The sequence below is a fragment of the Jatropha curcas genome, chromosome 3 (assembly GCF_041381405.1).
Source record: "Jatropha curcas cultivar XTBG-Jc1 chromosome 3, XTBG_Jcur_1.0, whole genome shotgun sequence".
Taxonomy (NCBI): Eukaryota; Viridiplantae; Streptophyta; class Magnoliopsida; order Malpighiales; family Euphorbiaceae; genus Jatropha; species Jatropha curcas.
Window position 1 is genome coordinate 31,390,352 of NC_143153.1, and position 26,527 is coordinate 31,416,878.

At 35.4% G+C, this 26,527-nt stretch overlaps 6 protein-coding genes across 7 annotated transcripts; 4 read left to right on the forward strand and 2 right to left on the reverse strand.

Moving 5' to 3' along the window:
• Positions 1-2,220: 2,220 nt before the first annotated feature.
• Positions 2,221-6,416, forward strand: LOC105639627 (Protein kinase superfamily protein). Its single transcript, XM_012223740.4, has 4 exons — positions 2,221-2,513; positions 2,786-3,573; positions 4,808-4,882; positions 4,993-6,416. The coding sequence occupies exons 2-4, from the start codon at positions 2,832-2,834 to the stop codon at positions 6,270-6,272; spliced, it is 2,097 nt and encodes a 698-aa protein (XP_012079130.1). The 5' UTR covers positions 2,221-2,513; positions 2,786-2,831; the 3' UTR covers positions 6,273-6,416.
• Positions 6,417-7,369: 953 nt separating this feature from the next.
• HCF164 (Thioredoxin superfamily protein) lies at positions 7,370-9,558 on the reverse strand. 2 transcript variants are annotated; one of them, XR_002285056.3, is made up of 5 exons: positions 9,250-9,548; positions 8,967-9,182; positions 8,767-8,870; positions 8,247-8,587; positions 7,370-7,597 (listed from the first exon to the last, which is right to left on the reverse strand). XR_002285056.3 is itself a non-coding variant. In XM_020681620.3 (4 exons), exons 1-4 carry the CDS (start codon positions 9,424-9,426, stop codon positions 8,305-8,307), a joined length of 780 nt encoding a protein of 259 aa, XP_020537279.1. In that variant the 5' UTR covers positions 9,427-9,558; the 3' UTR covers positions 7,989-8,304. The 2 variants fall into 2 exon arrangements, 1 of the variants encoding a protein (XP_020537279.1); XM_020681620.3 differs by lacking the exon at positions 7,370-7,597 and having other exon boundaries at positions 7,989-8,587; positions 9,250-9,558.
• Positions 9,559-10,373: 815 nt separating this feature from the next.
• Positions 10,374-11,004, reverse strand: YCF37 (homolog of Synechocystis YCF37). The gene has a single exon (XM_037635474.2). The coding sequence runs from the start codon at positions 10,945-10,947 to the stop codon at positions 10,462-10,464; it is 486 nt and encodes a 161-aa protein (XP_037491402.1). The 5' UTR covers positions 10,948-11,004; the 3' UTR covers positions 10,374-10,461.
• Positions 11,005-11,179: 175 nt separating this feature from the next.
• Positions 11,180-16,298, forward strand: LOC105639623 (Tetratricopeptide repeat (TPR)-like superfamily protein). Its single transcript, XM_012223737.3, has 6 exons — positions 11,180-11,592; positions 12,415-12,671; positions 13,448-13,648; positions 15,008-15,098; positions 15,280-15,553; positions 15,641-16,298. The coding sequence occupies exons 1-6, from the start codon at positions 11,282-11,284 to the stop codon at positions 15,965-15,967; spliced, it is 1,461 nt and encodes a 486-aa protein (XP_012079127.1). The 5' UTR covers positions 11,180-11,281; the 3' UTR covers positions 15,968-16,298.
• Positions 16,299-19,616: 3,318 nt separating this feature from the next.
• LOC105639622 (Phototropic-responsive NPH3 family protein) lies at positions 19,617-22,587 on the forward strand. Its single transcript, XM_012223736.4, has 4 exons — positions 19,617-20,020; positions 20,104-20,173; positions 20,281-21,588; positions 21,681-22,587. Exons 1-4 carry the CDS (start codon positions 19,983-19,985, stop codon positions 22,233-22,235), a joined length of 1,971 nt encoding a protein of 656 aa, XP_012079126.1. The 5' UTR covers positions 19,617-19,982; the 3' UTR covers positions 22,236-22,587.
• Positions 22,588-23,479: 892 nt separating this feature from the next.
• LOC105639621 (cold-regulated 413 plasma membrane protein 2) lies at positions 23,480-25,803 on the forward strand. Its single transcript, XM_012223735.4, has 5 exons — positions 23,480-23,608; positions 23,680-23,895; positions 24,664-24,771; positions 24,867-24,937; positions 25,387-25,803. Exons 2-5 carry the CDS (start codon positions 23,717-23,719, stop codon positions 25,638-25,640), a joined length of 612 nt encoding a protein of 203 aa, XP_012079125.1. The 5' UTR covers positions 23,480-23,608; positions 23,680-23,716; the 3' UTR covers positions 25,641-25,803.
• The last annotated feature ends 724 nt before the right edge of the window (positions 25,804-26,527 follow it).

Below are 26,527 nucleotides of genomic sequence, written 5' to 3' on the forward strand. Positions count from 1 at the left end.
ATTTTGCCTTCATGATTATACTTATATGCTTGTAAGTATTAAAAGTACTCATCATGTGATTCGATTAAAAGAAGAAGATGAAGAAAATACCAACATTGTGACTTGACCTCATGATTCAAATCTCAATAAGAAAATGGAGAGCAAAGGAAAATAATTCTTAATTAAGGTTAGAAATAATTCCCATTTATTAATTAATATAATGTTAAAATGTCTTATTTTGGTTTGTCATGCTATAAGTTGTAATAAAATTATTGGTAATCAATGGGAAATTATAAATTATAGAATTCTTGAGTATTGACTAACAATATATTTTCATGATGTGCCAACTGTAAAAATAATAAAATAAAATAAAATAAATACATCTTTATCTTAAGCAAAATATTATACTTAAATAATTAAATTCAAACAAAAAAAAAATTTACTTAAAGTATTAATTAAAACAGCATCATGCATGTTTTCCCATTGAAAAGTCGAAGGTTATAAGTTTCAAAAAGAATATTAAAAGATTATGAAATGGAAAACTGAAGTCAGTGACCTAAATAATAATACTTCTGCAAGCAATGTCTTTTTTTTTTTTTTTTTATGTCCCACCTTATCAGTAATCCAACAGTCAAATAATGCTGCTTGTACAATTATTTTTTTGACTTTAAATATTTGATTTGATCTATTCTAATTACTAAATATTTGTTAAACATGGGTAATTGCTTTATTAATTTCTATATTTAACATTTTTAGTTGTCATTCAAAACTAAAAATTGGAAAAAATCCAGAGTTTAATTAATTAATATAATTAAAGAAATACACATGGATTGTATTTTTTAAATATTTTTATGCATAAAAAGCTAAAAAAAAAAAAAAAGAAATGGACGTGTAATAATGAAAATAGAGAAGTGTCGTGGTCAAGAAAGATGGTTTATTTATAACTGTGAAGTTGTCTATAGCGAGCTTATTCTATACGGCTAACGTCTGCGCAGAGAAAACACGGCTAATCCACGTACGAAAGAGACCTCAGTCAACATTTTACTCATTTTACATCTCTACCCTTTTATTTTCCCTCAATTATTTATGAATTTATTAATAATTAAAAATATTATCATTTGAATTAAAAAATTATTTTAATTGGTTTTGTGTATTGAGGATCTTATTTTCCATTATTTCCTAGAGTCAATTAAGAACTTCTTCTAAATCAAAATATTTATTAATACTAATACCCAAAAAAATATTTTTTAATATCAATCATTTTCAATTTTAATTAATTAAATAGGTCTTCCTCTCTCTCCTTTCTTTAAAAAAAAAAAAAAAAAGGAAAAACAAAATTTAGCCATATACATAGGTAACGTGGAGAAGTCCACAAAAAAAAAAAAAAATGATAGTATATAATCATTTGGTCTATTTTTCATTTAGTCAAAAAGAGAATAAAAAACTTTGATTTAGTTGACTTTATATCCCTATATAAATATTTAAAAAATATTCCGTAGCATGATCTTTTCTTACTAGTTACTCCAATGGAACTAAAAAAAGGATTAGGTGCTCTATCCCAAAATTGCACGTATTCAATAAATATAGAAATACCAACCATTAATATAAATGGAACGGATAAAATTTGATCCATTTATAAATAAATTAAATATAAATATATATTAATTCAATTCGAATATACTCAAATTAGATCAGATTAATTTTTTAATTTCATTTAATATAAAATCAATATGTAACATTTATTAGAGAATTGGATAAAAATGTGACAATTTAGTCGAGCTTATTTGTAATTTATCTTTATAAATACTCATTGAACTGGTTTTATTTGTAGATTAAATTGATGAAAAATAAATTTTCTAATATTTCTGATTACATATTTAAAAAATAATATATTTTTATTTTTATTTATTTGATTTATAAGTAAACTATAAATTTCCAATGAGTTGAATGAAAGCATAAGGAACGGCATTTGTGACATAGGATATGATATTTATAGCCCATGAGATTGAGAAGGGTGGTGAAGGCCCACCTCCCTCCTTTCTCAAATTCCTCAAATAAAAAATTATTCATTATCTCAAAAGAAAAACATAAATAAAAGAGGTTTAGATGCTGTCCTGTCCACACATCACATACTTTATTCTAGTCAAACCTTTTATAATTGCGTGCTGACTCTACCCTTCTCTCTTTGTCTTTCTACTGTAACAATGTTCATATTCTCCAGTCCATGGTCTTAATGTTCAAGGGTATTTTGGTCATGTTAAAATTATGTATTTAGTCATGAAAAACCAACCTCTTCTTCCCTATTTGAGTGTTTTTCTTTTTCCTGTTTTTTACTTCTGCACTGTTTGATTATAGAAACCAGAAATTAAGACAAAAAAAGGAAAGGAGACGGAAAAAGAAGAGGGGGGTTTTGTGGGGCTTTTGATTTTTTTTCTTTCTCTAAGTAAATAAAAGCAGAGTTTTTTGTGTCTATAGCTTGAGTTGGAAATTGCAGAGCAATTACCCAGTCATTGAAGAAGGTCTCAGAAGAAAAGGTAATGACTCATAAATTCTTGACCAACCAACCCTAAAAGCAATTTCCTTTTGAAAGATTTTTACTTTCTTTTTTCTTTTTTGAAATGTCATGAAAATTTACTAAGTACTATTTATGAACCTCTATTCTATGGAGCATTTATTGGTTTCAGATGGCTTCCCAACGGCACCAAAAACCTCTGCTTTTAATTCTCTTCCTATCTAATCCAACTTCCCAACAGAAAATACTTGATTCTCGATAGTTTGCTTATTTCTTGTTTTCTTTTTTCTGCAGAAAATTAAGGTTAAATGATTCAAGTCTCTTCAAATAGTAATCAAGAATGATTTTTGAAGAAGCTCATTTAGTTCTTATAATACTCACTTCAATTTTCTTGAGAGCTCATAGCCATCATAACTCATCGATCCCTTGCCAGAATTCTTGTGGAATCGGTAACTCAACCAAACGGGTTCCACACCCTTTTGGGTTTTCTGATGGATGCAAGATCCGATTAAATTGCAATCGAGAAACAGGGGATGTCAAAATCGGAGAATTTATAGTACAAAATATAACTCCAAGTGGAATCTTTATATATCTTCCAGCCAAATGTAATCGTTCTCTCGAATCAATCGAATCTCTGTTTGGCCATAATTATGCTCCAGCTTGGCGAAATGGGTTACTTCTTCAAAATTGCAATAGTTCTTTGTCCACCTGTGTTATACCGACGAGTTCGTTTTCAGATCAGTTGCCAATACAGAATTGTGATGCTAAAAGTGATAACATAAGTTGCTATTCGAGGGAAAGATCGGGAATGGATGTTTTGAATTATGGGAACTTAAGTTCTACTCATTGTAAGTTCGTTTTCTCTTCGTTTGCTATTGGGTCGAATAGCCGGGTCATCTCTCTCGAGTTCGAAAGAGTAGAGTTGGATTGGTGGCTTGAAGGTTTCTGTAACAATGATTCTTGTTCACATAATGGGAATTGCACTTCAGTCAAGTATGATCACGGGAAGGTTGGATTCCGGTGCCGGTGTAATGATGGGTATACCGGAGATGGGTTCAAGGACGGTGAAGGTTGCCGGAGCGGTGAGTCAACTCGGTCTTTTTTGATCAATTAATTTGCTTATGATCCTTTATTTATTTAGTATGTTGATTTTTTTTGGTGGGGTTGGGGAGGTGGGTATGGGTTGTCTTTTGACCAGGGGCAAGTGGCCCTGAGTTGGCTAATTGGAGAAAGACATTTCAATAGGGAATTGGTCGGTCCATGGTCATAAAAGTTGAAAAAGAAAAATTAGGAATGTGGAATATGATCTGATGGTTATGGACCATATATAGGAATATTACCCTAATGAAGGATTCGTTAAATTTTGGTTGGAGCTTAACAGTAAAGACATTACTCTTCTGAAAAGTTTATGAAAAAGGTAGTATTTTTTTGGCTCCAATATCATTGGTTTTAGATTATGGATGAAAGCCATTCCTTTTAGTAATCAGAAATCCTTAAAGAGTTCTAGCAAGGGAAAGAAAAAAAAAATCAGGGTTCAAGAGTTCTTACCCTATCACTTTAATCCATTTTAGTTTTAGAAAATTTATTAGTTTAACAAAGTTTGATTACTATTAATTAGTTACTTTTATGCAAAGTAACATAAAAATCTTTGAATACCTCTTTGGATGATGTAAATTGCAAAGGATTGCTCTAGATTTAAAAAAATGAGGGAAATGTAAAATTTTGACTTTTGTTACTTCAAAAATGTACACAAAGTCATCTTGGACCTGTTCAAAGATAAATTTAATCACATTTTTCACTATATTTTATGGCTTAATACACACACAAGTCTGACCATAATTAGTGCAGTATACCTGCCCTGTTTGTTGTCTCCTCTAGTATTGAAAAATCACCACCCTGTTTTTTGACTTTAAGTGCTAAATTAAAGGGGGAAAAATGTTTAGGTGAACAGAACCATTTGATCAAATATATTGATGTTGACTTGGCAAAATATGACATTGATTTTTGTCTACACATTTGTGCATGAGAAATGTTTGATTTGGCTTTTTTTTTTTTTTTTTTTTTTTTGGATTTAAAAATTGGTTTACCATAAGTTGTCAAGAAATGTTATGGCTGATAGATAGATTTGAATTTGAGTTTATGTCGAAGCCTTACGTGCACTAGCAGTTAGGCTAAGCCTGAGAATGCAATTGGGAATTGATTTAGATAAATATTTAAGCATATGATATCCAATTATCACATTTGGAACTTCATATAGCCTTGAAAATTTTCAATTAGACAATTTTTGCTGATATTTTTTTGTTGTTATATTGTCAGTATCTGGCTGCAATCCTTCAAAGTACATAAATGGCCAATGTGGTGGAACAGCTAGAGTCGGTGTTCTTGTTGGAGGTAAGTTTCTGAAACTGTAGCAGCAAAAAATAATGTGTTATTTGTTTTGTGTACTGCTGCATACATTTACTCAATTCTGGAATTTGGTGTCCACATTGTTCTGTTCTCAGGTGTTATTGCTGGAGCTTTATTAATGTGTGGTTTGGCATTTATGTGTTACTTTATCCGACGGCGTTCCACTTCTTTGAGAAACAGGTTGAGTGCAAGGCGACTTTTATACCAAACTGCAGGCAACTCAAGTGTTCCTTTTTATGCATTCAAAGAAATTGAAAAAGCTACTAATGGCTTCTCTGAGAAACAAAGACTTGGAACTGGAGCATATGGTACTGTATATGCAGGAAAACTGCACAGTGATGAGTGGGTTGCCATAAAAAAGATTCGTCATAGAGATACTGATAGCATTGATCAAGTCATGAATGAAATTAAGCTCCTTTCTTCTGTAAGTCATCCGAATCTAGTACGCCTGTTAGGATGTTGCATAGAGGAGGGTGAACCTATACTCGTCTATGAATTTATGCCTAATGGAACTCTGTGTGAGCATCTACAAAGAGAGAGAGGCAAAGGGCTTCCATGGACAATAAGGCTCACCATTGCTGCTGAAACTGCTAATGCTATTGCCTATCTGCATTCTGTAATGAATCCGCCAATTTATCACAGAGACATCAAATCTAGCAATATACTGTTGGATTACAACTACAAGTCAAAGGTTGCTGATTTCGGTCTTTCTAGACTTGGAATGACGGAGTCATCCCATATATCAACTGCACCACAAGGGACTCCAGGCTATCTTGATCCTCAGTATCATCAATATTTCCATCTTTCTGACAAAAGCGATGTTTACAGTTTTGGAGTAGTTCTTGTAGAGATCATAACAGCACTAAGAGTCGTTGATTTTTCTCGACCTCACAGTGAGGTAAACTTGGCTGCACTTGCTATTGATAGGATAGGTAGAGGTTGCGTGGACGAGATAATAGATCCACACCTCGATCCGCATAGGGATGCTTGGACATTATCATCCATACATAATGTAGCTGAGCTTGCATTTAGATGTCTTGCTTTTCATAGGGATATGAGGCCTAGTATGATGGAAGTAGCTGAAGAGTTAGAGCACATTAGGCTTAGTGCTTGGGTTCCAAATATGTACACAGCCTCACCGGCAGCTTCCTCTTGCTCATCACCGGACAATGGAAGTGAGAAGTCGCTGAGTGTTATTTCAATTAAGAAGGCAGCGGTAGTGAGCCGGAGATTGCTTGTTCCTCAAAGGGCAGCAGATTGTTTGACTTCATTGGAAGAAGTTAAAGATAGCTCCCCTGTTTCTGTTCAAGATCCATGGTTAAGCGAACAGAGTTCACCTTCAACAAATAGCTTGTTGGGTAATGCAGTTCAGTGACAAAAAGGCTGATTTTTTTGTGTGCTTGACTTCAAATACTTTATTATGTGAATACAATTGAAGTATCTTATAGTGTTTTTTTTCATTACTTACTGTTTTTATAGATCTTTGATAGATATATATGTAAATCTTTGTATTTCGACCTATTATCTCTCGTTTTCTTTTCGCATAAAATGTTGACAATATTGAAAAGAGAGAAAAAAAAAAGAAAAAAAAAAAGTTATTCTGCATATATTTTAGAAAGAATGGTGTGTGCATGAGCATTATTTTTTGAGGGGGTAACCCACATCTAAGCTAATTTTCCTTCATTTGTTTTCCGTGGTGGATTGACAGAAGTTTAAATTTACCTTTTACATTAACATTTTTACACTTCTTTTATGTTGAATGAAAAAAACCATAAGAGACTTTTTTTTAGAATCATTTTCTATTTTTGGTCATTTTTCTATAATAAAAATTTGTCCTAGAAATAAAGAAAAATAATTTTCAGTTACAATAATATTTCTTTTCCACATTAGTTAAAAAACAAAAAGAAAAGAACAATAACAAGGGTAACCAATGCAAGTGAGCCCTAGCATAGTGACTAGGGTGATGCCGAGGTTCAATTCTTAATATCGTGGCATTTAATTCCTTCTCCTTGTAGTGGATTGTCTTATCTGAATGAGCTTTATAACGCCTCTAATGGGCTTTCAAATTGTTGTTACTGATGTCGATAATGCATCGGGCTTTCAAATTGTTGTTACTGATGTCGATAATGCATCGTGTTTGTTACTAATGTCGATAATGCATCGTGTAAAAATTCATTGTATATAATATCGAATAAAAAAAAAAAAACAATGGTAACCAATAAACAGCAGCGACCTGTGTTTAACTTTCACGCTGTCGTTTTATGATGATACGACTTGTATCTTAACAGTAATCCACAGTCCACTTATCTACTTGGAGAATATTCATATTGCATGAGAGATCAAAGTGCAACAATCTGTTCATATAAAACTTCTGTTTTGAGTAACTGGACAGCCATGCAAGACTAAAATCATTAGCAAAACTGAGAGTGACATGCAATGTCCCCCATTGAAAGCAAAAGTCTACGAGGCATATAAGTAAATTGCAAGTGCCATTCACAATTAATATCGGGAATATGTATCAATTAGTATTTTGTACATCAATACCTGCAGGTTATACAATACACGAAATTCTTCCGTAGAAAGAAATTATAATCAAGAAACAAATTGAACCTGTAGAAACGTGTAAGTTTTTACAATTTCATAGCTGCTTCTTGGCAAGTGAACAACAATGCAATCTCAATTTTGATGTAAATGTTCAATCTGCAGAAACAATTAAGATTAGCTCCTGGATACATTTTGCGCACGGTCAAGCTTTACTATATGAAAGTAACATATATGCTTGAAACACATTTACTTGGCTCATTGGCAAAAATAGAACATTCCTATTTACCTATGATATGGCTTGCCTCACATTGAGAAAGGCAATCTGACACATAATCATTTTACTGGAGTCATATTTTAAGACAAGTGCAATAGATGGCCTAAAGCATTCAATTCAAGATTGAAAAAAACGAAGCAAATGCATAGATGCTTTCAAAAAAAAATTCCATCATCAAAGGTAAAGCCAAGTTGTACTCCTTCAATGTCATGAGTTCTTGGCTTATGAAAGGAATAAATTGTAATCATGTGCTAATGCATCTTGATATGGATGTACTCAAATAAGATTATATTAATGCATTAGCAACCAAATGAAGCAATTTATAAATTGATCAAAATTACTTCTTGGATTCATTTTCAGAAAAGACCCTTTCAAATGAATGTGAACCCTGACAAAGGAAGTGTTCCATGCTAACAGAGAACCTTGGTCTTATCCCATGAACATCATCTCTAAATTAATGCCGCCTCATCCTACAGACTTGCAGAAATTTGGTACAAGGAGAAGAACATCAGTAATTGGGAAACATATTACCTTCGAGCTACACTTCAAGTGACAATCAGTCGGGTCACTTTTGAAGGAGGAATAGCATCTATCCATGACTTCTAGGATCAACAACTTGGTGCACCTTCCTAGATTCAGCACTTGAATACTGTCCAATAACACGAGCATGAGGAACATTTGCTTCCCCGCGAGCAAGAGCATCTACATTCTCAAGGAGGAACTGTCTCGGAAATCTACCAATCACATTACCCTCTTCATTCCCATCTTTGTCCAGGAATGCAAAATGTGGAATACCCTCAACACCAAACTCATCAAGTTCTTGTTCCCATTTTGTATTGTCAACATTCAGCATAACAAAATTAACACGATCCCTAAATAAAACAAAAGGCAGCTATCACTAAAAAAAGTGAAAATAGACTAAAACAAAGCAATTAAACAAGCCAATAATTACCCAAAAAGACAAAAAAATTGCACAATTTGTCAATCAATGGAGTTGGTCATTTTTAGAGACCAAAAGTGATCAAATAAATATATATAAAAAGATCGTTACTTGAACTGCTGTTCAACTTTGTAAACATCTGGAGCTAACTCTCTACACACTTCACACCAATCCGCATAGAACTCCACAACAGTGGGCTTTCCATTGGAGAGAGCCTACATAAATATCCTTTCTTTTTTCGTTAAAAAAAAAAAAAAAATACAAAGCTAGAAAAATAAGCTTTTTGACACAGAAACGTAATATATAAAAACCTCTTCGTATGGTACAGCATAAGCAGACAGGTCCTTTAAAGAAACACCGAAATCCAGCCGCGCGGATAAGAAAAGCCCCAGCGCCGCAAGCACAGAAACCGCCGCTATTTGCCTATTTAAATCTTTATTGGGAACGGGCAATCCAGAGGTGGGGGACGAAGTTGAACCTTCGGTTTTAGTATCGGTTACTGAAGCAGACTCAGCAAGCACCTTCTCCTGCATTGAAATATAGGAAAGTTAGGTCTTTCATATAGAAACGGAAGAAGAAAGAAAAAAACAGTACCTTTGTGGAGGTTTCGGTGGGTTTGGAGTCTGTTTGGCAAGCTATAATGGTTGGTAACCGGCTAGGCTTAGTTTGGCAGCGAAGAGAGGATTTCATGAGCAGCTGTGGAAGTTGATCGGCTTGAAAATATGGCCGGAATCTATGGAGGCCTAAAGGATTCGAAGCCACACGAGCCATGGAGATTTTTCTTCGAGAATTTCTTCCTTAAGGTGTTCTGATTTTCAATTATTTTATTGGATAAATCCAATTTAGACTTTGGCGTGTGCTGATGATAGACGACAAGGAGTTTGATGGTGAACGACAGGTTAGTCTCGAGAGAGACATTTTATTGCTAATTTGAATTACTCTTTATTTGAAAAATTGATCCACCGGTCGTTGGACGAACGCGCGTAATCTGCATTGAGCCTCGTCTTTCAATGTCGTTTTTTTTTTTGACGTGTACATATACTAGCCAGTCTTATTGCCGTTCCATGGGTTTTAAACCCACATGCTAACTGACACATCGTTTTAACATATTCCGGAGCTCAACGGCAAGTCATCGAACGACAGCCCATCCTTGTCTTCGTAAGCTCTTCTGAATCAAACCGGACAATCCAAATTTGAGCCTTGAGATTTTTTTTTTTTTAATTTAGTGACACTTGAATTTTATAATAAAAATTTAGTGACACCTCAATTTTTAGGATCTTAATTATTAAAATTTTACATATTCAACACTTTAACTTATAAAATTATAAATACTAAACATATTAATTTACAAAATCATATTTATTAAATACTTATTAAATGATTAAAAATATGAAAATTATTGTCCATTAATTTTTGTCAAGATATATAAAAAGCATGGCATTTGTTAAACATCTACACAATAATTAACAATTATGTCAAATTATAAAATTAATTTTTTTTTTACTAATTTCTAATTTAATGGAATAATTTTGTTTATTAAAGTATAGTATGACAATATTTTTTCTATCGAAGAAAAAAGAAAAATGAAATTCTATGGTTGATGAACGAAGAGGAAAATTTTTCCAGTCAAAAAAATTTTCAGACCACAGAGAAAATTTTCTGCAAAAATTTATGTTTCCAGCACATAATCCATCATCAACTGCATTACTACAGCATACTAATCAAAATGGTAATAAATTAGAAAACCAGATTTGAATTTACATTACTCGATTGAAACTCTTAACACATCGCATTACCAGAAGCAAATCATGATTTTCGACCTTCAGGTCCCAAAATCCCATTTACGACGGAAGTAGCCACTACAACACCCAAAACTTCCGCTCCCGCCACCACAACGGCCTGTGCCAATGCCCCAAAGCTCACTGCTCCCTCAATTTCTCTCTCTACTGTCTCGACACCTCTCTCCGCCGTTTCGATCCCTTTCTCCACCGTTTCTATCCCTTTCTCGGCCGTTACAAGTCCCTTCTCAGCCGTTTCAAACCCTTCCCTCACGAGCTCTTCCGCCTCTTCCTCCGCTTGCTTAAGCTTCTTCCTTAACCCGAACAGCGGTATATCCTCCGCAATGGACACCGATTCTCTTGCCGTCAATGCCGGTGCTGCTGTTAGAAGGAAAAACAACTTCCTTCTGCTGGTGAAAGATGCCGGCACAGATTTAGGAGCGTGCGCCTGGCAGGATGGAGGCCGACGAAACGACAGCGTGTGGAGAAGAGAGGGAGAAGATGCGGAAGCCATCGACTGTGCAACTGAAAGAGAGCAAGATTATCTTTTTGAAAAGACGATGAATATATGTGGTGCGCAGCGTTTTTCAACTGTAATTGTAAAACAATAAAATTACAAAAGTAGTCAAGTCGTTGAACAGATTGCTTCATGTACTAGTAGGCAATACAGTCATTTAGCTGCGAAAATGAGAACGATGCCGTATAAAGGATAAACATACTTTTTCGTGAAATTTCCCTCGCTTTATCCAATTTTTTCCGCCAGAAAACAGGGTTTTGAAGCGCCAAATTAAATACACCAAAATCATTTCCCTCTCACATTTTCATATTCTAAAATCGAGAATTCAACAATGGCGGAAGAAGAAGCTGTGATATCTGAATCATCAGTGACAATGACTGAAGAAACCCTCGTTGAGGCCCCAAGCGTAGCGGAAGCCCAACCTTCGAATGAAGCCACTATCGAATCGAACGCGCTGGGCGGCACCGAGTCCACTTGCAACAATATCAACAGCAACGAAGAAGCTCCGGCTATGACTTCCGATGATGATAAAGACAAATCGCTAGAGTTAGCTGCCGAGTTGACGGAGAGAGGAACAAAAGCCCTCAAGGAAAGTGATTATGGCGAGGCCGCCGAGTGTTTCAGCCGTGCCCTAGAAATCAGGTTAGGGTTTCAATTTCGATGTAATTTTTCTTATTTATTTTGGTTCTAATTTTAGTTGCTGAGGAATTGCAAAGAATAATTAAAAAAAAAAGAGTGAAATTGGATCTTGATATGTCTTTCTTTTTCTATCTTCTTGATGATATTTTTTTTAAAGAGTTAGGGTTTATCAAACATTTCTTTTAACTTGTAGCTATTATCATGTGATAATGTTTGGTTTGCTCATATATTGTTTTGTGAAACCTTCCTGTTCTCTGCTCATAATAAACCCTTGAACTGTATTTGTGATGTTCTTTGCATTGGTTGGGACTAGGGTGTAGGCTGTGTTGGGCCTTGGGGTCTGAGGCAAAGAACAAGATAGTAGCGGTTAAATTTGCGTCTTTATCCTATAAAGTGTCCAGAATTTGTGTGGCAGATAAACAATTATCGGATACTCCCTTCTTTACAAATGGCATGATTTTGGGTTTCGTTTTCCAGTGACACTTCTTTATTTTTGTACTAGCTTTGCCTACTTTTGATAATTTATTGCTTGCAATTACCATAAGGAGTTTTCCTATACTGTCATTCAGAACATGCCATGCTTGCCTGCTGTGATGTCTATGGTTACTAGTTTGGAGCTGTTATTTTGATATTCTTTAGTTACAAGAGAGAGAAATAGTTTAGTAATAGAGTTTTTAGAATGTCCATTTTGTACTGAAAGAATAGGCATTACAAAAATTGCTCTGCTATTCTAATCTATTGTGCATCTCTCACTAGATAATTTAAGATTTGAGGGTGCTTTGAGACTCTCTCTTATGAATACTTTGTTAATCCTCGTAATTATAGGGTTGCACACTATGGTGAACTTGCCTTTGAATGTCTGAACGCATACTACCAATATGGACGTGTACTTTTGTACAAAGCTCAAGAGGAGGCTGATCCATTAGCTACAGTACCCAAGAAGGATGATGAATCTAAACAAGACTCTGATAGAGATGGATCTGTTAAAAGTGCAATAAATGGAGAATCCTCGATTGCTTCTGTTTCGAGTAGTGCTGATGAGGACAGGACTGATGCCAATCATCAAGGAGCAACAAATGATGGTTAGTATTTTGCTATCATAGTATGTGTGTGTTACTGTATTGGAAGTTCATATATAAAGTTGGCAAAGGACCTTTTTCACTTGTGCTCATGGTGGTGATTAACATGCTTCCATGCTTGTTGAAGTTTATCAGCATCATATGCTTATACACACACACACACACACACACACACATACATATACAGTAGTTAAATGGATTAAAGTATCTAGATTTTTGGGGCTTCCTCACTCTCTGTGTATACAATGATAGTATTTTAAATTCTTTTTGCATGACCTTCAGCTATTTTTGTTACTTAAATGCATGTGATTGTTAAAAGGTTAACAGCAATCAGGATAGAGGATGGTGATATTGGATCATAATTGGGAGAAGATATTGATATTTGTTTTTACATTTCCACCATTCAATGACATGGTTGTGCCCCTTGTTCCCATAGACCAAGAAGACTCACCACAGTAAATTATGGTTTAAGTTTCAGATTTATATGTAATTGCAAGACTGTTATATGGGTTTGGCTACTTGATTTGTTACAAAAGTAATGAGTTATGGAATCAAATCATTTTTAGCTCCCTCGTTTCACTTTTCCCCTTTACACAGTATGCATATGATCATTTTAAAGTACAATTACAATCAGGATCAGGAAAAATGTATTGAAAAGAGATGGAGAGTGGAGAAACCAGCATTTATGTGCCCTGAAATGGTGGAAAATGACCAGTATTATTGTCGAGAATATACTATTTCTCACTGTTTCCTGTTATTACTTTTTTATTTTGTTATAGCTTCTGGTGGAAAAGATCAGGAAGAAGGTGATGAGGATAGTGAAGATGAAGACATAGCAGAAGCTGACGAGGATGAGTCTGACCTTGACTTGGCATGGAAAATGCTAGATGTTGCCAGGGCAATTGCTGAAAAACACTCAGGCGACACGATGGACAAAGTGGATGTGCTATCAGCATTGGCGGAAGTTGCTTTGGAAAGAGGTATTTGAGCTAGTAATTCATTTAAAATATCCTGAATTTTGCGGTTTGTATTAATTGCACCCTAAAACGACCTTAACTCCCTGGACACCTCAATTACAAACTTTTGTAATAATTGTATCCTAATTTTAAATCAGGTCAGAAAAATGAATAAACAATATAAAGCTAGGACCCACTCCTGACACATGGGTTAGTTTGCAACCCAACTTTGGTGAAGCCATTAAATGCACCATCTAGCCAAGAGAAAACAACTCCGGCCTTGTTCTTTCTCGGTACGGATTGCGTGAAGATCTATAATCCCAAAATCCATAACCCTAAACACTATACTTACATCTACCTGCAAATTGTAAAAACAATTGATTTTTGGCAATACAAATATATTATGTTTTCCATCAGCTGCAAATTCTATGAAAACTAGAATTGTACTGTTTCATACATTATACAGAAATTGCTGTGAGAACATAAGGCTGAACACCATTACAAACACAGAGAAAGTGTTATCAACAATAAACATAGGAAAGTAATTTGATTTCCCATGCATGTAAAAGGGGAAAAGAGCCAATTCCAAACAAGAAAGTGATGAAAAGGTGGGAAGGAGCATGGATATCCAGGTCATAGCATTAAAATCCACAACCATAACCTTTACCATCTCAAAATTACAAAATCTAAAATGAAGTATATTAGAATATTAAGTAACAAATGTGCGAAGAAAGAAAAACAATTAAGATGAAAATGAAATCATTAGATGTTAAACTTGATGCCACTTGAATTTGATGCTTCATAAGTGTTACTTGTAATCATCCCTCTTTCAAGATCATTAGATCTTCCTCGGCCCTCTACAGCAGCTTGATTGACTAAAAATATAATTATTTCCATGGTACTCGAATGAAACAGAACAAGGACCAAACTAGATCAGAATTGAAAAATTGAAGTCTGGGTAAGTTGTTTAAGGTTAGGGATTTTGGGATTATAGCTAGATCTTCAAGCCATCCTTACTGAGAAAGAACAGGGTTGGAGTTGTTTTCTCTTGGCTAAACGGTTCGTTTAATGGCTTCAACAAAGTTGGGTTACAAATTAACCCATATGTCAGGAGTGGGCCCCAGCTTTATATTGTTTATTCATTTTTTAGATCAGAATTTAAAATTAGGGTAGAATTATTACAAAAATTTATAATTGGGGTGTCCAGGGGGTTAAGGTCATTTTAGGGTACAGTTGATACCAACCGCAAAGTTCAGGGTATTTTAAATAAATTACTCTATTTGAGCTGAAACTTGAAATGTTGGGACAAAATATGCTGCTTGGTTCTGTAAGCCTCTTGTTTGTCTTAAATATGGTTTGTACTTCTTGTCATGCTTCATGTAGAGGATATTGAAACATCTCTCAGCGATTACCAGAAAGCCCTATCCATTTTAGAACGACTTGTTGAACCAGACAGTAGACATTTAGCAGAACTGTATCCTTGTTAAGGTTGGAACACTCCTCAATTTGGGATGATTAAGAATCATCTATTGCTAATGAAATATCTATTCAATCAGTTCTAAATACTTCAATTTGTATCTTTTCTTAATCAATTATCCTAAATCTTTTATGTTTCTTCAGCATTTTTCTTTGTCAGATCCTTAACTGTATTTCAGAAATTTTCGCATATGTTTGTGCTTGGAGATTGGATCTAGGCCTCAGGAAGCAATAGCATATTGCCAGAAAGCTATATCAATTTGCAAGTCCAGGCTACAGCGGCTCACAAATGAAGTAAAGAGTTCCTCCGAATCTGCAATATCATCTGCAGTTTCTGAATTAGATGAAGGTGTCCAACAGTCATCCAATACCTTGCAGAGTGATAAATCTGTGACGGATAAAGAATCAGAGATTGAGACACTTACTGGCTTGTCTGGAGAGCTAGAAAAGAAGGTCATCTTTGTCTCATGCTCTCACTGTTAGATATTAGAAAAATTCATTTGAGTATCTTGGGTTTAATGTAAATCTCTGGATTTGCAGCTCGAAGATCTTCAACAGCTGGCCTTAAACCCAAAATCAATTCTTTCTGAAATCCTGGGAATGGTATCTGCCAAGGCAAAAGGTGGAGAGGATAGTGCTGCTCCAGCTGTTGTGAATTCTTCACAGATGGCTACTGCTAACAGCAATGGAGGCTTTGACTCTCCAACTGTTTCCACTGCCCACACGAATGGGGCTGCAGTCACTCATCTTGGTGTTGTGGGAAGAGGAGTTAAGCGAGTGTTGATGAATACAGGCTCAGCTGAATCAAGCCCAATGAAGAAAACTGAATTGGATTCTTCAGCAGATAAAGATGGCAATTCAAATTAATCATTCCCATCTAAAGGTCCATCCTTTGGCATGTGTAGTCCAAACCAGTAAGTTCCAGTCTTGTATTCTGCCATCAAAATATTGACACAGGGAATCTTTATAAGCTGCTTTATTGGCTGTGACTTGGACTTGTGCCTGGTCCAGGATTCTGTTGTATGATGGAAGTTCTAGTACTTATGTCTATTATGCATTCTGCAACATGAGTTGGAAAACAATATTTCTACAGCCTCTTGTAACATCTTTGCAAAGATTTCAGTTGTTCTGAACTTGTCACTTCACTTGTTAATCTTGGAGAAAACAACCTTTTTAAGCCATAGTGCTGCATCTGAAACCTTTTGTGTGCTGAATGCCTGTATATACTTAAGCTTGTTTTGTTTGGTTTCTTGCTGAGTTCTAGTCTAGCAGAATTAGTGATGATAGATTATAGATGATACTTATCTTTGGTATTGTTGGCTACCTGTCATGATTTTAGGAAACCAATTGCTGTATTACATGGATTCTTGAGGTGTGTGCTAGTGCTATACATGTTTTAATGTCCTTATTACAAAGGATATAGGTGGTCCAGAACTGTGTCAAATAAACTAGATCATGTTAGGTTGGACATGGAAGCAAAGTCATGGTGATTGGCGTGATGAGTGGATGGATTATATTGCATTAAGACACATCTTTTGAACTTGAAAAGTGAAAATTTCGATAAAGCGTATGATTGAGCAGGGAATGCAGCTGAAAGTAACTGATCATGTGAGAAACTGAATTATGAGCAGGACCACAAATGTAAGAAAGCAACCAGTTGGTGTTGCAATGATAGTGAGGGCACCAACAATGATAACAACTTATTGTCTAAAAAATATCACCATACGTCGAGGTACTAAGGAATAACAAAGACAAAACTATAGAAGAAAACTTGGTAGTCATTTGTTTTTTATACTAAACCCTAATTGTAAGTCCGACAATGATTAACGGTTTGATTTCATCTTGTCCTTGAACAACTCATGACTAAAGGTATCTTATTCATTGATCTTTGGCAAATTTTCTATCCCTTCTGGTTTGGGTATTATTTTACTTCGTTCGCACCTGAAAAATTGTGTTCGTTTATTTAAATATTCATTCGGCAGCTTAGTAAAATAGTTGCCATTAGATTCCGAGGTATCATGCCTCTAAGTTTGTTTATATGTATTATTGTAACGATTATGTCGAGGCAATTTGATGATATCGAAGTGGTAAATTGGTAATATAAACTGGGGCTGGAGAAGGGAAGTAAAGAACATATTTAACCAAAACACAAATCTCTAGTAACATATATAGTGAACAAAACCATGTGTTTTAGAGTGGATTGCCAGAAATGTGGGAAGTATTCATGGGCCGGGTGTGGCAAGCATCTTGCCGCTCTCTATGGTAGCATAGAGGAGGGAAAGCACTGCATGTGCCGATCATGGCCGGGTGTTCGCATCCCAACTCGTGCAGAGGAAGCTATTGCTCCGCAACCGTCAGTAGCTTCACCTACAACCACCACAGCAGGTATATTTATCTGCAAAATTAAGGTTACTCAGATGATTATTTAAATAACTTGGATATTTCTTTGTTCCAAACATTTAATAACTATATTAACACTCAACAGTTCAACCTTTCAACGCTATATTTTAGAATTGGAATATATTCTTCCTCATATGTTTATTAAGCTAATCTAATGTAATAATCTTACGTCATAAAAGTACGTGCAGGTATTGAAACATCTCAAGATGTTGGTCGACAGGAAGTGGTGTAAGAGTGATGATGATGGGGCTAAATATAACCTTCCCTTGCAAGAATAAATTTGTCTAAGCTTGGCTATATCTCAGCGAGATGTTATTAGAAATAATGTAATGGGTCAATGTTTTATTGACCAATTATCATGTTCCTATATTTTTAAATAAGCTCTATTTGCTCACGAACAGATAAGTGTGTGGTTTAATTAATAAAAGAATCAAACTCCTGTTATCTTGTGCAGGGTGCCATAATGCTTCAGATTAACGCACTAGTCTCTTGGGTTTTGGTTTTTTTTTTGGATGATTTGTTATGGTCTTTGTGCATTCCATTTTCTAACCTACTTGGCTATTGTTTGCTATAACAGTAGGAATTTGGTGAGAGAGAAGTGAAAGTTATTTAAAATTGAAACTTAAAAATGAGAGATTCTAGGAAGATGAAAATGGTGCCCTAAAATCTCTGAAGTGGTAGGGAGTACCCATAGTTTCATGTATTCAAGACAATGTGACCCACATTTTAGCATTCTATAAGCAAAAATATGGTCTGACCTTTGATAAATTTTGGATCTTTATTGTTCTGCTTTTGTTGTCCTTTTCATTTAAGAGTGGCATAAGCCATTCACATACCACAAAATTGCTGTGTGTGTCCTACTGAACTATGCAATTGCTTGTTTTTGTGCATTTTGTCTAATGATTAGTCACCAAACCACGTGAAATGTAGAAATAAAAGGGCTCCATTAGTCCACTCACAGTAATCATCTCCCTCTCTTTGAAACTTTCATTCACAATCAACTATTATAACAGAAGATTCAGTTCTATGCAAGTGGTGGGCTGTGGGGTGAGTTTCTTTTTCCTTTTAAAAATCCATAGCCACTATTTCTGACATCACCATAACCATTCTTTATTATCAAAATTTTTAGTTTAATAATTAGATAATTATCCGTACGATTTACTGGTTCTATTCATAATTTCATGTTTCATTATCAAAATTATGCAAACATTCTAAGCTGTTTCATGGATGATCACATGCTATTCCTGTCACCTAATTAATATGGCCATAAATGTTTTGAAGGAAGGTAGGATGGTAGATATGCTGCTATAAATGAGACTGTAACCCATTTCTTGTTCTAATTTTTTTGTTCGTTTTCAGACCTAAGTTTCAAGGGAGGAAATGGGAATTCATTTGTAAAGAGAAATGAATTTCAAAAAAATCAGCCATTTTGAAATTGTAAGGTTTTCTTTTTATGTGGGTCATATCTCCATGTGACCATTAATTTCCATGTAAAATTTTTAGATGAATCCTATGGGAATTTTACAAAGTTTGAAAATTTCTCCCTCTCTTTAAAGAATTGCTTCATTTTCTCTCTTTCATGCATAATCAATATTATAGTGTTGTCACCAACTAAATTAGTGCACCAGCTAAGAGTTCTGTATTCTTGCCATTTGGACTTTCATACATATAATAGAAATTACTATTAGCTTCCAAAATAAGAAGAAATCATTAAGATCTAATCATCATTATCTTTTTGTCGCTTTAGCTGTGATGTATCTTCCAACTAAAGATTATGATTGTGAGATTGTTAATTACAAGACAAGCGTCAAGGCCTAAGTTGAAATCTCTGATTAAGACTCATTATGTTTGCATGTCCCACCCACTTCTTTTTGATTATTAATCTATAAAGGTAGGTAATTTACATATCATTAATCTCTATGACCTTGGACTTGGATAATTGGATATTTGGATTGATTGAGCCATGCGTAATTGCTTAAACAAGTCCTTGACAGGGTAAATCACATTAAATTATTCCACAATTTACGCAAAAAGCAAGCAAGCAATGTGTTTATTGCTAGTGGGAGGTAAATGTAATGATGGCCTTTTTAGGAAGGAAGGAAAAAGAATTCTTCCAGAAAGACTTTCTTTCTTCTGTATAAAGATACAGAAGAGAGGTTTGAGTTGTGGAGTGGTTGGGATTCTGATCCGATTCAAAGAAAGGCAAGGGAAATTTTAGTAAAGAAATGATATAAATAAATTATTGATCTACTTTTTCGAAATCTGCTAAAGCTTTTTCATTTGTTTTGTCCGTTCTGAGTTTATATTTGGATACCCAAACTCACTCTTTCTTCCTCAATAAACACTGTGACTCAAAAAAGAAGCAAAAACATTTTGCTTTCTTGCTTTCTTTCAAGACTCCACTGTCTTCCTACTCATGGATCTAGCTTAGTCTGCATAAGGCATCTAAACAGGAATAGATTTTCCTTTTTAGAAGATAAAAATGGCAGCTGAGAAGACCATCACCAAGAGTCAAGCATGGTTAGAGCTATCTTTAATTTCCCTTTTCTTTTAAAGGAAAATCAACAAAACATCGGGTGATATTAATTCAAGTTTTCTTGCAGGTTTTGCACTACTGGATTGCCAAGTGATATTGTTATAGAAGTGGAAGATATGGCCTTTCATCTTCACAAGGTCAGCCTAATAATACCCAGAAAATCTATGTAGATTGTAAGACTATACTATGACCTAATATAAGTCATCTATATTTCCTGATTTTTGTTGGTTATGTCTTGGTTCAGTTTCCTTTGATGTCTAAAAGTCGAAAGCTTCACCAACTGATAACAGAGCAAGAAACAAACGAAACATCTACTGCAGGAAGAGAAGGAGAAGAGAAAGAACCTGAAGACGAAATCGAGGAAATCCATTGTCAGATTACGCTTCCAGATTTTCCGGGCGGCTCGCAGACTTTCGAGATGGCTGCCAAGTTCTGCTACGGCGTTAAAGTCGATCTCACCTCTTCCACCGTCGCGCCACTTCGTTGCGCTGGAGAGTTTCTTGAAATGACGGAAGAATATTCAGAAGACAATCTTGTTTCTAAAACAGAGCGGTTTCTCTCTCAATCTGTACTCAAGAGTCTCAAGGAGTCGATAAAGGCGTTAAAATCGTGTGAGAAAGTTATGCCTCTTGCAGAGAGCCTAGGCATTACTCAACGTTGCATTGATTCCATTGCTTCCAGGGCTTCCTCCGCCGACCCGGCTCTGTTTGGCTGGCCGGTTAGTGATGGAACCAATGAGAATAAACCCATATCCAATCAAGCTTTATGGAATGGGATTGAATCTGCCGTGCGAAGAAAGGGAGCCGCCACCGCTTCTACAGCCGCCGCCTTTGGTGGTAGATTTGCTAATGTGGCCTCATGGTTTGAATATTTGGGGCTTTTAAGTTTGCCTTTGTTTAAGCGATTGATTCTCGCCATGAGAGCGCGAGATCTGAGTCCACAGATTATAGAGAGTTGTTTAATGTTATATGCTAAGAAGTATATTCCAGGCGTATGTACATTGAACCGGAAGCCATCTTCGTCTTCCTCTATAGCTTCAGAGAGCGAACATAGAGAAGTTTTAGAGACTATAATTTCAAATCTTCCATTAGAGAAGAGCTCCAGATCTTCAACGGCGACAAGGTTTCTATTCGGCTTATTTAGAACAGCAAACATATTAAATGCGTCAGAATCGTGTCGTTCCGCGTTGGAAAAGAAGATCGGATCACAATTGGAGCAAGCTACACTGGACGATCTACTAATTCCTAGTTATTCATATCTTAACGAGACTTTGTACGATGTTGATTGCTTGGAGAGAATTCTAGGCTATTTTTTGGATGGACTCGAAGAGAGAAATGCAGCCGGAGTTGAAGCAGAGGAGGAGGAAGGTGATCGCAATGTGAGATCACCGGCATTGATGCTCGTCGGAAAACTAATCGACGGTTATCTTGCTGAGATTGCCTCCGATGCCAATCTGAAACCTGATAGATTCTACAATCTGGCAATCTCTTTACCAGAGCAAGCTAGGCTTTTCGACGACGGCCTTTACAGAGCCGTCGACGTTTATCTCAAGGTAACTATTAACACCATATAGATTTTGTTAACTTTTATGCTCCTTAAATTAATAATAATTTTAACTGTATAGTCTGCATTTTTCCTCTCAAGGCTCATCCATGGATATCAGAAGCAGAGCGGGAAAAGATTTGTGCAGTAATGGATTGCCAAAAGCTGACATTAGAGGCTTGCACACACGCAGCACAGAACGAGCGGCTTCCACTGCGGGCGGTGGTTCAAGTTTTATTTTTCGAGCAGTTACAACTCCGCCACGCAATCGCCGGAACATTAATAGCGACGGAGACGGCGCCGCAGGAAACTGCTAGACTATCGCTGATAAGAAGAGAACAGGAAGATGTAGAGGAGGGAGCTGCAGCGACGGCGGCGGCGGAGGCACGGGAGAGTACTACCTGGAGGGCAGCAGTGAGGGAGAATCAGGTGCTACGACTAGATATGGATAGCATGAGGACGCGGGTGCATCAGCTGGAAAGAGAGTGTTCTACAATGAAGAAAGTGATCGATAAGATTGATAAGGATGGTCCACGTGGATGGAGAGGGTCACTTACGAAAAAGTTGGGGTGCAAATTCAAGACTCAGGTGTGTAATTCTCATGAACAGGCGGTAGTAAATGCAAGCAAAGGAAGGCACCATCACCACCAACAATAGGCTCTCCCGTACGTGAACACAGCTTTGTCGTTAATTAATTAAAATATTCCGTTGTCTCGTGTGAGTTGACCAACTTACACTGTGTAGACGGGTGTCCATGATTTGTTATGTCCATGTAAGTGGCTGCCACGTATGATCTGAAAAAGGAAGGAAAAATAAAATTTCCAAGTCTTTATTTTTTCTGACCGAAATTATATTGTTTGATTGGCCAAATTTACACGACTTTTGAGGAAATGCTGTTCCAGAAAGCAAGTGGCAGTGGGAGATTAATTACAGCCCCTTTCTCTGTATAAAGTTTGTGCAATATGAATACGACGAACTCACTCCTGGTCCGTCCAAGGATTTGATTTGATTTTTTAGTTTATTTGATTTAGTTTGATTCCTTTTATTTTTTATTCTCAAATTTAATTATATAATCGAATCACGTTTATTTGATTTTTAAAAAATTATAATTTAATTTTTTTAATCTTACGATTTGGTTTGATTCTAAATCAACCGAACGGCACACCTGGCCTTTTAAATTAGAAAATGCTATTGGTCTGGGTTAGGATGCCAATTTCAGACTAATCAGATATTTTTTTTATTTTAATTATCTCGTATTAAAAAATCTATTTGTGCAATTAATTTAAATTTGCACTGCATAATTCATAAATGATAAAGCATTTCATTTTAAATATTTACACAAACTATATGCTCGGAACTAAAGTTCAAATATTTAATTATAAAAAAAGAGATTTTTATCGTTTCATAGTCATCCATCCGCAGTTTAACATCAGAATTGATCCCTGCTTTCCTTTGAACTTTTGGAATTTAGTTTGTTATGCGGTTAAAGTAAGCCTACGCGACAATAACACAAACACTCTGGCCTCATGATACAATACGTAACGCTTTTAAATCAAATAATTTTAAAATCAAATTAGTTGAATTAAAATAATTAACTTGTTGGCTTCGTTTTTCGATTTGATTTGAATTATGCCACTTGGCGCACCCCTGTGTATACACAAAAAATTGAACTGAGAAGGTGGCCTTGACGTTGGGCTCATTGATGGGCCTACAGTATAAGTTTCTGTAGGCAACAACAAGCCTTATGTTTTGAGCTCGAGTTAGACTCATTTACAGTTCAATTTTTAACGCGGGTGATCTAAACAGTCAACGGTCTAAAAAACAGTTAAGAAGGAGGAGGAAAAAGGGATCCGAAGCTTCACTCTTATCAATATCATGTATCCTTCCTTCCATTACCGTTATCAATTCTTTGATTTATTATTAATAATAACTAAAATTAAGGTCTCACCTTGCACTCGAAACGGTGACGTAGTCATCATCCTCATCCGTTAGTACAGTACAGATCCATCCAAACGGAGTTGCTTCAAAAGGTAGTTTTCTTCGAGTGTCTTCGTGTGATTAGAACTCTTTCGCTATTAATACCGGGACTTTTGTGTTTTAGATCTGAGAAAAAAGAGGGAGAAAGTGAAAGAGCAAAAATGGGGAGAATGGATTACTTGAAAATGAGTACTGATGATGTAAAAGCTGATGATTTGATCCAGTCTGATATCAATGAGCTCAAAATTGCTGCAAAACGACTCATCAATGATGCTACTAGACTTGGTGGCCTTGGTTTCGGCACTTCTTTTCTCAAATGGGTCGCTTCTTTTGCTGCCATGTGAGTTTTTTTCTTTCTTTTCTCCTTATTCTTTTTGGGCTTTTCTCTTTTCTTTTGTTCTGGCCTGGGTTTATTATGACTTGAGAGTATATTGTGTAAATGTGTGAAATTAGCTCTTTTTTACGATTTGTCATGCTGTTGTTAAAAGGGAAACAGTAAAAGGAAGGAAAGCGTGCTCTTCATATCTTCCTTTTCCAGAGAAAGAATCGTTTTTGTCTCAGTTTAGTTTTTTTGTTAAACAATTAAAATCCAATGCAATATGTTGATATATTCATTAAATGGATTATCTTTCACAGACAGCACTTTGCTGATAAAAAAAAAAAAATGCTAGTTTCTTTGATTTGCTGAGTCCTGTATAGGATGATATATAATTGTTGCAATATATATGACCATACATATTGCAGTTTTCTTGCTTGTAATGTTAGAAAATGCCAAAATCTAATGCTTTAGAATTTAAGAAATGAAAAGAAGAAAAGAATTATTCCTATATCCTTTAATCTCTTATTCTTTCTTGAATTGTGAGATTCAATGAAACAAACAAAAGAAGTAAAGGACTATGTTTCATTCTAGGTGGTTTAAATTTAGTTTCTACTTAGTTGCATCTGTTCTTGCCTTCGATTCTGACATTGATCTTGGATTCTTGGTCCAAAATTTAGCAAGCAAACCATTGGCTTACTTTCGAATTGATTATATTAATCCAGATATCATTTTATGTTCCTTTAAGGAATGTATTTTGCAATTCAATGATATTTTCAATGTTCAATGCAGATATTTGCTGATATTGGATCGGACAAATTGGAGGACTAACATGCTGACTTCGCTTTTAGTCCCCTATATTTTCTTTAGTCTTCCTTCAGTAATATTCAACTTCCTGAGGTGATATGACCATCGGCAATTAAGCTTGTGTATATCTTTCATTTTTCATTTATCTTCTGCTCAACTTTTTTTCTTGATACATTCTTATGTTTCAGAGGTGAGGTGGGGAAATGGATAGCATTTATTGCAGTGGTGCTTCGGCTTTTCTTTCCTAGACACTTCCCTGGTATAGTTAATTTCCATTTCAGTGCACCTGTTGATTTTCTTTTTCGGTTTTATGTGGGAATGCTATCTCCAATTGCCTTTCTTTGTGCTTCTTCCTCCACTTTTGACTATTAAGAACCATAATTTTCCAACTTATTGGGATAATTCAGAGTTGAAATTCCAGGTTACCACTGTTGCTAATTAGTATTATCTGAGAATTAGTTAGTTAACCTTTCACCATTCCATTTAGCTATATGCATGCATTTCTTTTTCACTTACAATTGATATTAGTAAACCGCAACAATCAAATCAAAACTTGCTATAGCAGCTTGCTTGCCGACACGGCCAGCCACTCTCACTCTCTCCCTTTACATGCACACGCACTAACTTTAACCTCATTTAAATTCGGAGAACAATTCTGTCACCTCTTTAGTGTTCTTGATCCGACTTTGCGGTTATTAACAATGGCAGATTGGCTGGAGATGCCAGGATCATTGATTCTGCTTCTGGTTGTGGCTCCTAACTTCTTTGCACACACATTGAAAGACCACTGGGTTGGTGTTGTCATATGCCTCTTAATCGGTTGTTACCTACTGCAAGAGCACATCCGGGCATCTGGCGGATTCAGAAACTCCTTTACACAGTCTCATGGAATATCAAATACCATTGGTATTATTCTGCTCATAGTTTACCCAGTGTGGGCACTGGTGCTTCACTTCATCTAAGCAATAATGGTGATAAGACTTTTGGATTGGATTACTGAACTGTTGCTATCAGACTTGATCAATCATTTCATGTATTGTGTCTAAATTTATTTGTTGTTTATGTCCAAGATGTGAGAACTCTGATCCATTATTGTCAATGATAACTATGATTAATTATTTTGAATGGATCAAGCATTTTTTTATTTGAAGCCATTTATATCCAGTATATATATCAGGTGATTCCTTTTTCCAAATATAGCATGCCATAGACTGATACATTATGTAGAACACAATTGTATCTAAACCATGTGATAAATTAACATTTTGCTTAATTGGAGTTGATTTTGAGGTTTGTAGCCTTAGAAATTTCAGCCCATTAAATTACTATTAGACTGATAAATATGTTTAGCCCCAAAACATATTATCTTGTTACTCATCTAATTTACAAATAATCTTTTATAAAATGCATATAATTTCTTCTTATTAAGGAAATTACTTGCATACATTTAGTGTACAGATAGAAGAATCACTCATACACCAAGCTAATAGTTAACTGTTATTTCAGAAATTCATCAGTATCTATTAATTTTTTTGTCTATCTTGTTTTCTAATAAAAAACACTGATACTCTCGTTTATTTCATGTATGTTTATGAGATTTTAAGTGATTATTGCTGATTAAAAGTGAACCATTTTTTTTTTTTTTTTCGTTTTTAATTCGAAGCCCAATGGTTCTGGGCCCATTGAGTTAAATCGACTGCAACAAGCCCAAATTATTCCAACAATCCTTAGCTAAGGTAAATTAGGTTAAATGAGGGCATATGAGTAATTTGACAAACGGAATCGAATAAAACGAAGCCCTAGCTCTAGCAACCTTTCACCTATAAAAGGCAACGCAAGGCCTCGTCTT

What these genes read in the sequence shown, in the direction of transcription:
- LOC105639627 (XM_012223740.4), top strand. Translation starts at nt 2,832, where the DNA reads ATGATTTTTGAAGAAGCTCATTTAGTTCTTATAATACTCACTTCAATT. An exon ending in CGGTGAAGGTTGCCGGAGCG is followed by an intron (nt 3,574 to 4,807) that starts GTGAGTCAACTC and finishes TTATATTGTCAG; the next exon opens with TATCTGGCTGCAATCCTTCA. An exon ending in AGTCGGTGTTCTTGTTGGAG is followed by an intron (nt 4,883 to 4,992) that starts GTAAGTTTCTGA and finishes TTCTGTTCTCAG; the next exon opens with GTGTTATTGCTGGAGCTTTA.
- HCF164 (XM_020681620.3), bottom strand. Translation starts at nt 9,426, where the DNA reads ATGGCTCGTGTGGCTTCGAATCCTTTAGGCCTCCATAGATTCCGGCCA. An exon ending in CCACCGAAACCTCCACAAAG is followed by an intron (nt 9,183 to 9,249) that starts GTACTGTTTTTT and finishes ATTTCAATGCAG; the next exon opens with GAGAAGGTGCTTGCTGAGTC. An exon ending in AAAGTTGAACAGCAGTTCAA is followed by an intron (nt 8,588 to 8,766) that starts GTAACGATCTTT and finishes TGTTTTATTTAG; the next exon opens with GGATCGTGTTAATTTTGTTA.
- YCF37 (XM_037635474.2), bottom strand. Translation starts at nt 10,947, where the DNA reads ATGGCTTCCGCATCTTCTCCCTCTCTTCTCCACACGCTGTCGTTTCGT.
- LOC105639623 (XM_012223737.3), top strand. Translation starts at nt 11,282, where the DNA reads ATGGCGGAAGAAGAAGCTGTGATATCTGAATCATCAGTGACAATGACT. An exon ending in AGCCGTGCCCTAGAAATCAG is followed by an intron (nt 11,593 to 12,414) that starts GTTAGGGTTTCA and finishes TCGTAATTATAG; the next exon opens with GGTTGCACACTATGGTGAAC. An exon ending in CTGGAGAGCTAGAAAAGAAG is followed by an intron (nt 15,554 to 15,640) that starts GTCATCTTTGTC and finishes CTGGATTTGCAG; the next exon opens with CTCGAAGATCTTCAACAGCT.
- LOC105639622 (XM_012223736.4), top strand. Translation starts at nt 19,983, where the DNA reads ATGGCAGCTGAGAAGACCATCACCAAGAGTCAAGCATG. An exon ending in ATCACCAAGAGTCAAGCATG is followed by an intron (nt 20,021 to 20,103) that starts GTTAGAGCTATC and finishes GTTTTCTTGCAG; the next exon opens with GTTTTGCACTACTGGATTGC. An exon ending in CCGTCGACGTTTATCTCAAG is followed by an intron (nt 21,589 to 21,680) that starts GTAACTATTAAC and finishes TTTCCTCTCAAG; the next exon opens with GCTCATCCATGGATATCAGA.
- LOC105639621 (XM_012223735.4), top strand. Translation starts at nt 23,717, where the DNA reads ATGGGGAGAATGGATTACTTGAAAATGAGTACTGATGATGTAAAAGCT. An exon ending in GTCGCTTCTTTTGCTGCCAT is followed by an intron (nt 23,896 to 24,663) that starts GTGAGTTTTTTT and finishes TGTTCAATGCAG; the next exon opens with ATATTTGCTGATATTGGATC. An exon ending in GTAATATTCAACTTCCTGAG is followed by an intron (nt 24,772 to 24,866) that starts GTGATATGACCA and finishes CTTATGTTTCAG; the next exon opens with AGGTGAGGTGGGGAAATGGA.